At 39.6% G+C, this 16,823-nt stretch overlaps 1 protein-coding gene across 2 annotated transcripts in view; it reads right to left on the bottom strand.

Annotated features, from left to right (window-relative positions):
• LOC306856249 (Krueppel-like factor 8) overlaps positions 1-16,823 on the bottom strand; it is a 42,103-nt gene that overhangs the window by 11,343 nt on the left and 13,937 nt on the right. For both annotated transcript variants that reach the window (XM_079395405.1, XM_079395406.1), the window contains exons 2-3: positions 9,265-9,369; positions 1,880-2,342 (exon numbers count right to left, since the gene is read on the bottom strand). In XM_079395405.1, coding sequence (XP_079251531.1) covers positions 1,880-2,342; positions 9,265-9,369 — 568 coding nt within the window. The remainder of the gene's footprint in view (positions 1-1,879; positions 2,343-9,264; positions 9,370-16,823) is intronic.

Below are 16,823 nucleotides of genomic sequence, written 5' to 3'. Positions count from 1 at the left end.
GACTTTTAGTAGTTTTGAGGAGGAAAGAATAAACAATATTTGGAAAATAAGACTACAGTTGGTCAAATGATGAGATTAATCCTTTCAGATTTCAACAAAATGGTTATAATGAGAGCTGTCGAAGTTAATGATACAAGTACATGGGTTTAAAAGCATTAAAAGATTGATCTAATTTAACACTACAAATGCTGAATTCTATTCTAAATAGTTTCTAATAACTGATCTTGGGCCTTCAAAACTGATCCAGGGGAAGTCGTGGCCTAATGGTTAGAGAGTCGGACTCGTAATCCAAAGGTTGCGGGTTCGAGTCTGGAGCCGGCAGGGATTGTAGGTGGGGGGAGTGAAATGTCCAGCGCTCTCTCCACCCTCAATACCACGACTGAGGTGCCCTTGAGCAAGGCACCGAACCCCCAACTCAGCATAAATGGCTGCCCACTGCTCCGGGTGTGTGTTCACGGTGTGTGTGTGTTCACTGCTGTGTGTGTGCACGATGGATGGGTTAAATGCAGAGCACGAATTCCGAGTATGGGTCACCATACTTGGCAGTATGTCACTTCACTTCATCTTATGTAAGATAAAGTGTACAGAAAGTTTTATCATTGAATTAAAGCAGATTTGTATTTCCATGTCTTATGCACTTTGATGCAGTTTGATAAATATAACAATATAAAATCTGTGAGACGAGTAAAGAATGCTGTTGCTGCCTCCGTTCAGTTCAATTATATAGAAACACGCTTAAATAACCAAACCCAATGACAGAATACAGTACAGTTAAAATATTTTGGGGTCAGTAGGACTTTTTTCATGTTTTTTAAATAAGTCCCTAGTGCTCATTAATTGCAACATTTATTTGATCAAAATTAAAATAAAAAAAACTGAAATTAGTAAAGATTTTATGTTTTGAAATTTGAAACACATTTGAAATTGTAATTAATTTTCCATTCTTTATTGCTGCATGATCCTTTGAAAATCTTTCTAATATGCTGATTTTGTGATCGAGAAACATTTCTTATCATAATTCATGTTGAAAATGGCTGGGCTGCCAAAATATTTTGTGGAAACAGTGATCATTTTTTTCAGCGTTCTTTGATTAACAGAAAGTTCAGAAGAGCACTGATTTCAAACAGAAATAGACATTCGATCAATTTAATGCATATTTGGTGAATAAACGTATTTCTTAAAAGTAAAAGTAAAATCTTACTGACCCCAAACTTTCAAAATCATTAAAAAATTAATACATTGATTTAAATATTTAATATTAATATGTAATACTTCAATAAATGTAATTACATTTTTAGTCGACTGACAGCAAAGTAGCTCTAATTCATATGTTGTGTGTTTTATAAGGCTGTTCCATTCACACACATTACGCTCTAGAAAAGGTAACAGAACCGAACTGTTTACAAGAAAAACATTTGTACAAACACTATTCAAAAATATTTTTTCTTTCACATCCTGCTTGCTGTAGGCATCAATTAAAATAGTTAAAATATTTAGAATTTAAAAAAATATTTAAATGAATAATAAATATAATAATAAATATATTTAAATAATAAATATTAAAATATAAAAAAAATTTAAACTGACATTTTAAAGCTTATTATTGTTGTTATTATTATTATTATTATTGTTGTTGTTGTTGTTTGTTAAAAATACGTTTTTAAATGTAAATAAAACAACATACACATTTCTTGCGTCAAACTCAGTCCATTCACACACATGCTACGCTCTAGAAACGAACTACAAGAAAAACATATGTTACATACGGTTCTGAATAAGAACAGGTTCATGATTGCAGCTATTATGTAGATTTATGAGGTTGTGGAAACTCATGCTAGTGCTACAGCTGAGCATGTGCAATAGGACACAGCCATATTACCTGATCCCTCCGACCGGCCGTCGCTTCCGATGAGAGGTACTGTGATGGCAGCGGTAGCCACTCCGTCTGTGGGCACGGTTGTGTAGACCACCGGTAAGGACTGCACCACTACGGGGATGGTCTGTAGCTGCCCCATTTTACTGGGCATGCTGACGGAGGGTATGGTGTGGATGACATGCAGGATCTGCTGACCTCCAACCCCTTGCGTGGATGCCAGGATGGAGCCTGGCGACAGCACCGCCGGGATGGTGGCACTCGCCGTGATGTTCTGAGGAGGCAGGTTTACAGTGGTGGAGGTTGCCGTGGCTATCGGAAAGGAGAGGCGGGGCTTGTTGAGGGACAGGTCCACGGGTTCTGTCTGGTCATCATCGTTGTGTTGGGTGCTTATGTCACGGAGAGGAGGGGGCGAGGATTTGATTTTGAGGTCTGTAGGCTCGGGATAATCGTCTAACGGCTCTTGTTTCTGTAGAAGCACAAAAATAGAAGAAAACTGTGAGGAAATCTAGGGTATAAGGGAGATAAGGAACGAATATGGAAGAGCAAACGAGGCGAGGAAGGAGATTACGAGGGACAGAAAGGAAAGGGAGGGTACAGAGCGCTCATGCTCAGCTGTACAGCAGCTCCACAAAACACAGGAACAATGGCTGGCCAGATTGGGCCTCCGCGCTGCAGAGGAGAAGGCCTGAAGCTGGCACGAGTCCAGCTCAACACAGCCAAGCCCAGACACATACATTTATACACACATACACAAAGATCTGTGTGTGTGTGTGTGTGCGTGTGTGAGCTACACCCACTAAACCCCCTCTGCAGTGAGACTTCTAAGTAACCTTAAGGCCTGTGTGTTTATGCATTCGGTGAGGTAATAAAAAATGAAAAGTCTGAAACTAATTCCTGAATGACACTTCATGCAAACAGAGAGGATGGTGTGTTTTCAGCATTAGCAATGGAACAATGAACTTAAAACGTTAAACTTGTGCTGCCTATCCATGCAAAACTCATTTCCATGATGATAGGATGTTGTGGGTGGTTGTCAGGGTGTTGCTATGTGGTTGATAATGTGTTCTGGGTGGTTTTTAGCACGTTGCTTAGCAGTTGATGGGTCTGTGTGAAATTCTGGTCTACATTTTAAACTGGCATTTTAAAGCTTTTGTCAAAGTATTCAACAACAACAATTTTTTTGGTATTATTTTATGCTTTTATTATATGCACACCAAAAAATTCTCTCTAATACCCAATCATAGATATTAAGTAATTACAGTAATGCCCGCATTAATAATAAAGTTTTATGTCAATTTGTTGTAATGAGAGCTTTCAACTTGAAGCTGAACTTTCCAATTCACATGCTTAAATGACGTCATCAAAAACATATCACATTTTCAGCATGGCAAATTCTGGTGACGTCAAACAATAAAGTAAAAACAACAAAGGGAAGACAGGTACAGACAGAGGTTATACAGCTGAGTTGTGTAACTGGAGGTGTTGGGAGGAAAGAGTGAGAGAAAACAAGAGCGAGTGGGCCGGGGTGCGAGCGAAACAGAATAAGGAGAGAGTGGGTGGGAAAGGCCTCCGGTTGTCATGGAAACTGGGAGGTATATCAGCTGACTCATTTTCTCTCTCTCTCTCTCTCTCTCTCTCTCGATCCCGCCCACCTCTCTCTCAGTCTCTCTATAGTTCTCCACCCTGCCACCTCACTCTCTCTCTGAATCCCCACCCTTCATCCACTCCACCTTTCTCGTCGTCTTGAGTTGTTTTCCATTGCTGAAACTCAAAGAAATCACAAAGATGTAGTGCTGGAGTCGGGAGAACGACCCAATTATCACTAGTGTGCTGTGTGGGATGTTAATTGAGTGTGTTCAATATCTATTAGCAGTTGTAGGAAACTGTCTAGGCCTGCGGCAGCAAGTGAGTTTTGTGAGAAGGACGAGCCTTGTGGCTGTCATTATCAAAACCAATTGTGTTTGATCTGTGAGATCTTTTACAACAACATTCATATTAGCTATACGTATGGGTTGCATTAATTAGATGCAAACAAAAACTAATTATTAGAAACAAACAGGTTTCTTCACAAATCAACACCAAAGTCACCAAAATATTGGCTTTTTTTCTGAAAATTAAACAGACAACATTACAGACATTTGTTTTGGTCTCCAACGTAATAATAATTATGGTACCTATAAAACCAAAATCAAAATTATTTATACCAGGATTTTTGGTATATGGTAACTGTATACAATCCAACACCGTTATTTGTGCTGTAAATGCAGCTTCAAAAGATTGTACATGACCATAACGTTTTCTAAAAGTCTAGTGACTCAAAATACAAGAGCCATGTTTGAGTTCATTATAAAACATTCAACAGATGAATAGTTGCACACTCCATATTAAAGGGCCAAGTCACAACAACAGTAACCTACTGGCTACAATATGGCAGTGTTGCATGAAGTATAAAAACAAAATTGTTACCTTATAATTAATAAATGTAATTAGTCACTGTAAAAGGAGCAGCGGCAACCCCCTTATTATTATTATCACCCTATCCCTTAAATCGCCGCCTTTCATCAGGTTCCGATAGGTGTGGGTGTGAGAGAGAGGACGGTCGGGCACAGTAACAACCAGGACAGGTGGCAAGTAATGAGGCACACCTGAATTAAATGAAGCCTCATCACCATGGCCGTTAGGGCCAGAACACACCAAGCTGACTTCAAAGAACTAGCAGCGACAAAAACCGACGGTGTTGTCACCTCGCGTCGGCAGCGTCTGGACCAAAAAGCTGCGTGTGAACACACCGCTCAGACTACAGCTGACTGCAAACTAACCTGTGTGTTCGGTGCCTGCATGAGAGGAATTAGCTGTCTATATCAGCAGTTATCAAAAGTATATATTCATCATTTAAATGGAGAAACCGAAACAAAGATATAAGAGATATACGCAGATACTAAATATATACAAAGCAGCAATTTGTTTACACAAAGGGACTTCGCCTCCCTTTACCTGGGTTACACTCCCTCAACACTACCTGCCTTCACAAGGTCCCCTGTTTATTTAGGATACTTTTATCCCCTTGGACACGTTATTCCCCCTTTTGGATTTTATTTATGCTAAGTATAACCCCCTCCGCAGCCTGATGCCACACCCACTGAGTCTCCTGTTGCTCCTCCCACTACACAAAGCTGACTACAATAGAAGATCTAGCAGTGGACGTACTGCAGTATAAACAACTCACACAGGTAAAACTCAGACAAACCAATCAAAACAAAATAATAGCCAACATATCAAGCGCACACAAACATACAAAGTGAAAAGAGTAGTCCAGTGAGAAACTATTGGCATAAACATAAGAGCAAGGATAGAGAGCAACTACTCATGGTAAAGGTTGGCAGCGCAGAGAGAATCGCTCCCTTTTCTCACTGTGTAGAAATGCAGAACAAATTGAGAGCGAGAGAAAGAAACTAGAACTATTATGTGAGTTTCCGGTGAAAAATCCTTCCGTTTAACATTGTTAGGAATGATGGACTGATGGCAGTATGACTCTCTGCTGACTTTACCGACAACCATTAATGGGGAAATTGGCCATTAATAATATTCCCAGGAGAGTTTACATTCCACCACAGTACTGAGAGACGAAAAATCTCTGTTACAAATTAGGTTACTAATCAATTACAACAAACAAATGACTGACTGCAACTATGTGCATTTCGGTCTTGCATAACGATGTTAATGACAATTGATTTTACATCTTACAAAAATAGGGAGGGACTGCCTCTACTACTAAAGTTCAAAATTCAAAGATAGGATAATGGTGTTGCACTGTGCTGGGTACATTACTTACAAATTGTAGTCCATTACTGATTACAAATTACATAACAGAAATTGTAGTTATAATGTAATCTGTTGGATTACACCTATTAGGTAATGTATTCTGACTACTGTTAGATTACTTTTGACCTAACCCATCAGAATTTATTTTCATTCTTTGTTATTATCTTCAAGAAGTGCATTTAACATTTATTAACACCAAGGTTTCCTAAACTGGGCTTCTTGAAAACACTGCATGGGGTTCATGAGGTGATTAAAAAACTAATAATTAATTAAATCATAAAATGTTAAAGTAAACTAATTGTGTGACCTCTCCATTTATGTGTGATTATAGTCACCTGAATTAGGACTGGTGCAATTCCATAAAACTGGAACACTTTCTGAATGTATAAAAGGCATTTTTTTTTTTTTTTAACAATTAAGAGACAAAAAAAAAAGAATTAGGATGAATCGATGCATTCTGTATAATTTAGTCATTTTGTAAATAATATATAATCATGTAATCTATAGAAAAGTAACTGCAATCTGATTATGAGTCTTTGAAATCAATTACAAGTACTCAATTTTTAGTATCGGATTATGCAATCCAAATTACATTTAATCAGTTACTACCCAGCACTGGTGCTGCACTATGCGAACTACTTTATGTTGTAAAAGCATAATGCTGCACCACCAAATATGGTCATCAGTTTCAGGAACAATACCGATACCAGTGACATATCAAGATTCTTAATACCACAAGACACTGAAAATGTTATACACTAACTAATAGCATACTCAAACAATGGCATGTAGGCTTCAAGTACCGGCATTCCTGACATCCTTGCAGTCAAATGTTAGTCCGGTTGTCTGGAGCTCTGCTCATTATGCTGGAAATCAACATTTGGTGCATGCTGCTTTAAAGACCTAAAGCAGTAAGACTTCTGTCTGCTTACGTCAGGAACATAAATAAGAGCCCATCTTGTTTTGTCTCTCCAGTCTACCATTAAACTGTCAGAATGATAATCAAAGTCAAAGACCCCAGTGTGTCCAGTACACTGCCCCAGGTTCATAAGCAACCTAGCCCTGTAATAACTCTTCTCTCATCCCAGCTTCATCCACTCAATGTCAGTATAAGCAGACTGGATTCATGCTTGACACAAAATCCGGTGTGTATCCTACCCTAAACTCAAGCTCAAGAGTTTCTGAAAGCCCGTTGCAGGTTTAGGATGCATGTTGTTAAGTCAGGCCAGTCGTTTAGGATTCTGCAGGGTGTGGTGTACAGATACGGATGATAAAATATAGGAGTGGAAGGAAACGGTAGTAGCTGAGGAGGGTGATATTAGCATCTAAGTTTGTGGCCCTGCCTAGCATTTGAAAGGGAGTGTCATGTAGCCTCTCCCACAAACAATTCACCAACTACCCACCCTGGGCCTCATCGACCTACTGGGTTACAATGTCATGTCGTCTACAAAGACCTACTTCAACTGTGATGTGTTTGAGTGCACAACTTTGAAATACCTGGCAACCGACGGCGAGCCCCTAACTTCCTTTTCACAACCGCCTGCCGTATCAGATTGCGCAGGTGAAATCGACAGCAGATCTTAACGGCAACTCCAAGGAACTTTTTCCCAAACTGAACAACTCAATGAAGAACAGCAGCTGCCTTCGACTTTTCCCCAATGAATCTTTCTACAGATCTCTGACCAGTGGCAAAGCTGTTCTATAATAAACACTGGTTCTGAGTCAAGTCTTTATGAAGCATCGGCTGGGTAAAAGCACATTAGACACAGAGTAGGCTGTATGTGTGTGAAGAGGACGAGAATAAAAGGGTGTGGAGCACATCTTTGTGCCTAAATGTTCCTGTTGGCTCCAGAGTGAGTGCATGGCAGGCATGTATCGTGTATGCGGATGCAAGCATGCGTGAAACCCTGCAGGTATGTGGTGTTCTGTGTGTGTCTTATGGCTTTAGGAGTGTATGGTGAGTGAGTGGGAGTGTTGTGGGGGGTGGGGGTGTCAGTGTGTGTGTGTGTGTGTGTGTTCAGGCGGAGGGGTGTGGGGAGGCTACATCACAGTCGTTCCAACTCCCGCCAGAGCCTCGTTGCCATGACTACAGCAGAACGGAAGCCTCCCTCGATATATCCTATTAGGGCCTTGTCGAGACTTGGAAAAAAGATAGAAGGACAGAAAAGGAAAGGTACAAAAAGATACCACAACAAAGTGAAGAGGAAAGAGCACTGGAGGAGTAATGTTAATACATAAAATATTATGTTATGACTCCTTATGAGGAACTTCAGACTGTAAGATACTGTCCGGCAAATGGAATTGCCTGTTAATGATCACTCTTCTATTTCTTCATGCTCTCTTGTATATTTAGTAATGGAAAAAATTCAATTTCTAAGTTACAAATCATTGATTTAAGGAATACTGATAAGTGGAGCTGTTTCCAAAGAATTTATTTAGCTCTTTCCTGGTCTCAGTCGCATATGGGATGCATATCTGCAGCACGTTGAATGCAAAAAAAAAAAAAAAAAAAAGGAAGTGCTTTTCGAAAACAAACTGTGATTGGCTGACTTGGCACAATTTCCAGAGGTCAGGGTGCACGGGTTTGTATCGGTCTGCTGAGAAAAAGTTTATAAGTTACAAGGCAGCTACTATGAGCTTTTCTGGTAGTCAAGAGTATTTGTTAAAGTTTGTAAGGATTCATGGTAGAAAGCAAACATCACACAATCTTTGGCTGGTCGCCTTAAATCTCGCTCAGACAACACCTTCCTGTATAATTGGGTGGTTCTTAACCAGGATGAGCATTGTGCGATTTGTTTTATTCTAGAAAGCATTTGATTAGACAAAAAATGTGTAGTCATTAAGATTTTTTGTCTGTTTTCTCAAAAGAAAACTAAATATCCAATGCATGTCTGCAAAGGATGCCTCAAAGCAGATACGGACTAAAAGCCACAAAATTCTAACCTATTTTAATTCAATGGGGACGATGTAACCAATTCATCCATGCAGGTTTCATTTTTAAAAAAAGTGATTCATAATTTTGAATTAAATTGTCATAACGATCATAGCTTGATCTTCTGGTGAAACAAATTCACTCTAGTATGCTGGACTTCTCCGGTCATTTAATCTGCATAACCCCCATCCACTTCCTTGCCTACAATCAACTGCAAGCTCACATTCACACCTCCCTCCATCCAATCAACAACCAATGTAAAGAAGCAAGTCCCTACCCAACTTTTTTCTCTTTTTTGACAATCCATTTCACAGAGATGTTATATTGAAAAAAAGATCTGTCGCTACTTTTGTTTCATTTGCACTTTAACGCCTGAATGTACTAAGTCAAATAGTCCAGAGGATCATATTAGAAAACTATTATTACATGCATTTATAGAATAACATTTACATGTGCCCTGGCCTTATCTAGAAAGTGGAGATCAAAGTCTAGAGGAACCCTGAGGTCCACTGACTTCATCTTAGTGACACTGCAACCACACCCCTTTCCAATAACTCCAAGCTTCATACTCTCCATCCCACTACGAAGTTCAACCCCCACACACACACATGCCACATTACAAAAGCTCACTCACCACCATACACGCCACCTCCTCTGGCTCCGACTTGATTTGTATGGATGGCATCTCTTCAACAGGCTCAGAGGTGGCTGCAGTGGATTTCTTCGGACTCGTCTGACACTGTGAAGGAGAAACAGAGAACACTTAAGAACTAATCAGAGCATCAAGTTGTAGTCTTACCAACAGTCTCATGAGTTAGCAAAATGCTAACCTCTGACCAGATTCACGAAATCTACAATCCACCTGAACAAAGTGACACGAGTTCAGAATTAAATTTGAAAGAAAAGTTAGCATGAGACTACAGAGAGAGAGAGTTAATGATCCTCACCAGACCAATGTGAGAAGATCAGAGGACAGTTAGCCTCTTAAGCTCAAGTTAGTTGGGGGAGGAGGAAACAAAAGAGATGATGAGTGGAAATCAAGTACAGGTCAATCAAATGTGGGGGGGGGGATGTTTGAAGATGGAGGGAGAATCACAGAAATGGGAAAAAAGAGAAAGGCAATTAAAGATACTTTAGATATTATGTCTAGAGTACCTTTAGAAACTTAATGGCAAAGGTGTAGAAAACAGAAGATTTGAGGTGAAAAGATGGTTCTAAAGACTGACCAGCTGGAGAAAGGCAAGAGGAGAAAAAGATTGAACCAGCAGGGAGGAGTAGTCAGCAATCCTGCGTCGCCTCCCTCTTCGAGCCGAGCCGAGTCACACCCAATTCCTTAAGACCAAATAGCAGGAGAGAGGCCAGTCTCATAGAGTAGAGCAGCAGTATTAGTGGAGAGAGAGAGAGAGAGGGAGAAATGTGGTAATGCTTAGGCATGGGGGTGGGAGTGGGGGTCATGTGACCCAGCTGCAGTAGATTCCACAAAGAGGTGTGGCCCCCCATAAGCTGGGGTGTGGCCGCCCTCAATGTGCCCCTCCTCCCAAGCTGGCACGGACACACTGTGAACACACATGCACTGTGAACAAACATATCTGCATTTCTTTTGATGGCTAATGTTGTCTGAGAAGGTTGGTAAACACCAGTGTTACCCAACGTTTCATTCACACTGAATGTGAGCAGAACATCTGTAAAAAGCACTCACCAAGTGGCTTTGGTGAGTAAATAAAATTGTGGTACTTGCAAATGGACAGTAACGGGCAGGAACTGCCACATTTGAGACAAATATTGCGAATGATGGGCTGACACCTTTTGATTCTTTTGACCATTTCTAACTTTGAAAGACATTAACAATTAATAATAAAAAATGAATAACATATCATTTTCAATATTAAAACTAATCAGTTTTCTAGCATTTCTAATGAGCACTGAATAGTGTACCCATAAAAAGTTCTCTCAGCCAATGAAATCGGGGGATGGGGCTCTGCAGGGGATAGGTTCTTGCACCACACATCTTTCCATCCATTAAGGAATCCCAAAAAAGGCTGAAGACCTTTGTACTGGAAATGTTATCATTGATTTATGTATGATGCCTAAAGTTTTTTCCCAGTTCTATTTGCCAACACAAATGTCTAATATTCCTTGCATAGAGCCACGAAGATGAAATTATGATGCACGCTTATGTTTCTGTTTTAGCTGCAGCTAGACTGGGGCAAGGAGACGCTCAATGAGAGGCAGTGTCTTCAATATGCAACGAAAACACTGCTAAATAATACCAATGTCAACAATCCCAAAAGATAAACATATATATTCATTTATTTTTAATTTATTCTAAAGCATAATGCAATATAAAATTTCATGCCAGGTAAGTTTTTTCTTAATAATTCACCCACAACTGGCAGAAAGTGACTTTTGGACTCTCTCTGCAAGTTATACACACAAGACCGGCTCCGGCAATATGGAAGTATGTGAGCAATTCAATGATTGAGAGCAGCAATTGCTCACTGGCAAATCCTTTTGGAGAAATGATGATGATGTATATTGGTGAGGAACCATTTACCAGAGTATGTGTGTGTATATATGTGTGTGTGTGTGTATAAAGGCTCCCCTGGGAGCCTGTGATGTGGGTAGTTCCAGGAATAAAAGAGGGTGGGGTGGGTGTGACCCCAGTCCCTCTATGCCCCAGCAGGAAGTTATGGAGAGAGGAGGGGGTTCTCATTACTGAAAGAGGGAACATCAAGGATTAGAGAGAAAACACAAAGTAGAGAGGATAGCAGAGAGTAGAAAACTAAAGAACTGGGAAATGGGAAGAAGAGAGGGAATGATTGGGGGTGGAGGGGGAGAGGAAGAGAGAACCATCACAATCTGGGTCATGGCATTCTCTCTCACTCAGTCGCTCCCAAGCCCCCTTGGCAACCAGTCCCCACCCCAGTGCGGCGAGGGTAGAGCTGCCGTCTGGGACTGCATAGCTCACCACGCACACCCTTCTGTCCATCCCTCCTCCTCCAAAGAGAGTCAGACTTTGGTACTCATATTTAGGAAGTATTGGCTTCCTTGAACAATGGTAGAAATTCTATCGGAACCTAACAATCCTCATCATGAGGGGAGAGGAGGAACCGAAAGAGGGGGTTGGTTGGGTGAAGAGGTACCTACAATCCACATTATATAAACCAAAATGTTGGGGCAACTAGTACAAAAAGACTAGTGCAATGCCAAATTGTTAAAAGTCATACTTCAGGTGTTTCATGATGGAAATGCAAGATTTATCAGAAAGTACAATTTTACTGTGTACAATACCTTTGGGAAAAGTCCTAAAATTTAACCAAAACTGCTTTCAAATGCAGATGGAGTCACATAAGCACAGGACACTTTTAGAAGTTTTTCTTACAAAAACACCTGGAAGAAAGGAAGCCACACCAGATCAATTGACCATTGCATTTGTTGCAGAAACAGTTTGCAGTACAAACCCAGCCCTAATGCCATGCAGGGCTCACGAAATCGCTTGCCCGACGTCCCGGGGCTATTGTGTTTTCCAGTCGGGCTACCAAAATGTATCACTGCCCTGCCCGACGGGCTACCTTAAATACAGGGCTCCCACGCAATGTTCCCTCTAAGCGGAGCGCGTGCGCGACCGCGCAGAAGAAATAACGTGCCTCGCACACACAAAAATGAGTTTGGAAGCCATTTGATTTGCCGCCAGTAAAAGGGAAAGAATAGCAATGCTCGGGCAAACCGCTATAGAGCTGATGCCACGACAGAGTTAGAGCCGGTGAATGCGCTTTACAGGTTTCATAGAAAGAGAACGATGTGCACCAAATGAGTCGCTGTAGAAACGGAATACTTCAATGGTTGCGGTGCGCTCAACACGAGAGACGACGCAAACGCAATGACATGTGAAATAAAACGTCCTCATGTATTAAGGAAGAGTGGCTTGATTAAGTGCTGGAAATAGCGGAGGATGGGTAACAAAACTCTGAAACATGTACTGAAACACATGTATATTGTACAAACTGTACTTCATGATGTTTAGACAGCTATAGAAGAATTCATGTTCACTTTTTTTTTATATTTAACTTACAGATCTCAGCTTAAGTTTTGCTTCAGTTTGCATTCTATTCTATCAGTTTAAATAGTTTTTGATAATATATTATGTTAGGCCTTATGTATTAATATATTATGTTATATTATAGACTCAAAAACAAGGTTAATTATTTATCAGGTTTTTGACTTTGAGTCTCTTGCTCATCAAGGCTGTATTCATTTCAAAAATACAGAAAAAACAGTGATATAGTGAAATATTGGTTTCCTATTTTAATACCCATACTTTAAAATAGTATTTATTCCTGTGATCAAAGGTGTATTTTCAGCATCATTACTCCAGTCTTCAGTGTCCCATGATCCTTCAGAAATCATTCTAATATGCTGATTTATTATCAGTGTTGAAACTGTTGTGCTGCTTCATATTTTTTTGGAACCTGTGTTACTTTTTTCTTTGATTCTTTGATTAATAAAAAGTTTTAAAAGAACAGCATTTATTCAAAATAGGAATATTTTCTAACAATAGAAGTCTTTACTATCAATGTTATCCATTTAACACATCCTTGCTGAATAAAGTTTATTTAACTTTCTTTAAACTTTTTTAAAGTATCTTTAAAAAAAGAAAAAGAAAATTCTGACACCAAAATTTTGAATAGTTTATATTGTAACAAAATCTCTATTTTGACTAAACACTCTTCTTTTTAACTTTTTATTTAAAAACAAATAATCACAGGTCCTTGTTTCCAACAATGATTAAAAATCAGCATATTAGAATGATTTCTAAAGGATCATGTGACACTGAAAATACTGCTTTGCTTCACAGGAATTAATTACATTTTAAAGTATATTAAAATAGAAAACATTTATTTTAAATTGCAATAATATTTCACAATATTATTTTGTGAAATAATATTCAGTATTTTTTATCAAATAGATACAGCAGAAGGTTTTTAAATACGTTAAATGGCGTCAAATTGCCTTAGATTTTTAAGAATTCTGCAGATACCTTGTAAATAGTAAAATAAAACTCTTTCCTTGATATTTGTGTATTGAAAATGTTTTTGATTGACATTTATGGTCTTTATTTTATTTGGGCTAGTTAAATTAATTTTCTGGGCTACCAAAATCTGAAGAGTACCTGCCCTAAGGGCTACCAGGGATTTTGACATTTTGCGAGCCCTGGCCATGGTACATTAGTTCTCTTGGGCACTTCCAAAAAATTATCAGTGGCTTCCCAGGCTTGAATCCTAGTTTTTTGTTTAAACTTGACCCTCAACTAGCGCCTAAGGTCAACAGAACCTTGTTATAAACCGTTGCTCTTTGAGAATGTTACTCTGGGACTTACTAGGACCAGAAGGGGCTAAACTCATAATGCATGAGGCCCTGAGATGGAAGTAGGACTTTAGCTCTGAAGGGCCGAAAGGGTGTTCAAAGCCGCATGTTGCACAATCATGTAACCCGAGATTGGACATTGGCTCGTGCTCCATACCACGGCTAGGCCCAACTGGACCCCCTAAGAGGAGTGGTTGAGAGGGTTGCAGGAGAAGTACATGCGGAGGGGGCAGGGAGGTGTGGGTTGCTCTCGAAGCGGTGTGGGACAGTTTTCCTAGCAGCAGGGAGGAAAGGCAGGGCCTCTCCACCTCCCTTGCTGTTGTGTAGCTAGTTTCTATGACCGCTGTAAGTACACAAAGTAAACCTTTGCCCAAATTCCAAAGTGTAGGAGCTGCCCCAATCTAGGACCATGTCCTTTCATTGGATCATTGTGGCAAATGGAGGTAGGAGGGAATTTAAGAGGAGATGTGGCAGATGACAGCCAATCCAAGACTCCTTTTTCCATCATGACATATCCACCATCTTCTAAGATTTTATTCCACTGATATTTTGCACTAACTATTGTAGATACTCACCCAACCAGACAAAGCACATTGAAGACTCAATAAATGAAACTTAAAATTTAAATCTTGATGTTACCTAACTACAGTAACTCTTGTTTCAGGTTCAGCACTCTGGCCTACTTTAAAGGGTTGGTTCACCCAAAAATGAAAATTCTCAAAAATCATAACCACTTTATTCAACAATGTGCCGCCATTGTGGAGAGAGAATCACATGCATTGTTTACGGAAACAAGTGTCTGCGTTGTGATAGTCTCTCTATAATGGCAGTGGGATGAGGAGGAGAAGAATTGTTGAATAAAGTCGTTATTTTTGTGTTCTTTGCACACAGAAAGTATTCTCATAGCTTCATAAAATTACGGTTGAACTGCTGATGTCACATGGACTATTTTACCTATGTCCTTACAACAGGTAGTTTCCTTGCAGCCTATGGAGGGTCAGACAGCTCTCAGATTTAATAAAAAAATCTTATTTGTGTTCTGAAGATGAACTACGGTCTTACGGGTTCGGAACAACATGAGGGTGAGTAATTATTGACAGAATTTTCATTTTTGGGTGAACCATCCCAATAAGTATCATATGAAAGCTTAAAAAATTTATAAATAGCGGGATACTGGCGTTGTATTAGTCTAGGGATCATATGGCCTAGCACAATGGCCTATAAAGCCCGGGACACACCAAGCTGACGGTTGGCCGTCGGCGAGCGTCTGTCGGGCTAGTTTGTTTGGTGTGTTTCACACATTGGCTCTCGTCAGGCTCACATCGGGGGCAGTTTGCCCAAATCAACATGTTGAATCGGCGTCGGGGCTGTCGGCATGATCGAGAACTCTGATTGGATGTTCAGTTTAGCAAACGGGTCAGTGCCCAAGAATTAAATCGAAAGTGATGAAGACTAGTAAATAAAATGAAGGTGGCAGAACGCTATTCTAATGTTTCGTGATCTTTCCCAAGTATTCCGATAAGTTACCGTCGGCTTTTGTCACCGCTAATTCTTTGAAGTCGGCTTGGTGTGTCCCAGCCTTAAGCCCAAATAAGAGGGAAAAGCTTTTTTCTCATCTTATACAGAGTAAACACAAAAAAAGATGACAGCAGAAACTGATTTGAGATCAGATTTTGTGATATGGTGCATAGCAAAGCTTGAGAATACAAAGGTAGGGTAGTAATCTTGTCTCCAAGGATCCTACTCATGGAATATCATTGCTTACCTCAGTGTGACTAACATTTGACCTAATCTGAATTAGTAGGCAAAAAACTCATGCATGTGCAACCTTTTTTGTTTATACGTAATTTACATTTTGGTGTACATTAGTCTGCAGGATTCTTTCCAGTCATTAGTTTGCACACTTCCACTGACAGTGCTTTTTTGCACTTTTTCTAAAGGATGTCAGGTAAGCTGCTTGGTTAATTGATGTGACACAGTTTCGCATTCAGCAAGCAAACTAGTGGTGTATGACTTTCTGGTTTGAACAAAGAATATTCTCATTGATTAATCTTTGGAAAAAAAATTCCCGATCGTGACTGTATTTCCCCTGATAAAAAAAATCTGCCAAGCTACAGAGAATGTGGCCACACCTTAAGACAAGAGGATGCTGTTTGACCAATATGTAAAGTGATCAGCTATGCTAAAACTATTCTGCAGAATGCAGCACATTCTTTTTTAGCTTTGAGGAATGAAGGTATCTATGTGCTCATGTAAATTAACATTTAGCAGGTATATATATTTTTTAGGTATATTTGGATTTTTGTAACTTTTAGCAGTTATGTGCATCAAAACGATGACTCATCTAGCACTCAGAGGAGTACACCAATTTCCGTCCAATAAAATTAGCAATAGCATGTAGCAAATAATGGTTCACAGCTGTTACATAGGCTAAAAGCTATTTTTATATATAAAATAGAAAGAACCCAACAGTATGTTCCATCCTGACTTCTTGTTTCAATAGGAAATATGTTAGCATAGGAAGTTAAACTTTCTTTTTCTCAGTATCCATCTTAGATTTCTAGGATGCAAGCTCTATTTACATGTAAAAACTCTAAAAGTCTATTTGATGTAATTCTTGTAAGCTGTAAAAATAAGTTGTGGTTATGAGGGTGAAGTAAACCAAACTCTAAGGGACTAACTAACAAGTAAACTTACTTTGTCATTGCTTTTCTCAGAGCCGCTCCACTAACTCCATGCACTGCCAAATAAGGTGTTCGAGGACCAACTACGAAAACAAATGAGATGTTCCTTTAGCGTTCATGGAAGAAGACAGCCTCTCCAGCACTT

The sequence above is a fragment of the Barbus barbus genome (assembly GCF_936440315.1).
Source record: "Barbus barbus genome assembly, chromosome: 36".
NCBI lineage: Eukaryota > Metazoa > Chordata > Actinopteri > Cypriniformes > Cyprinidae > Barbus > Barbus barbus.
This window is presented reverse-complemented; position numbering and strand designations above follow the sequence as displayed.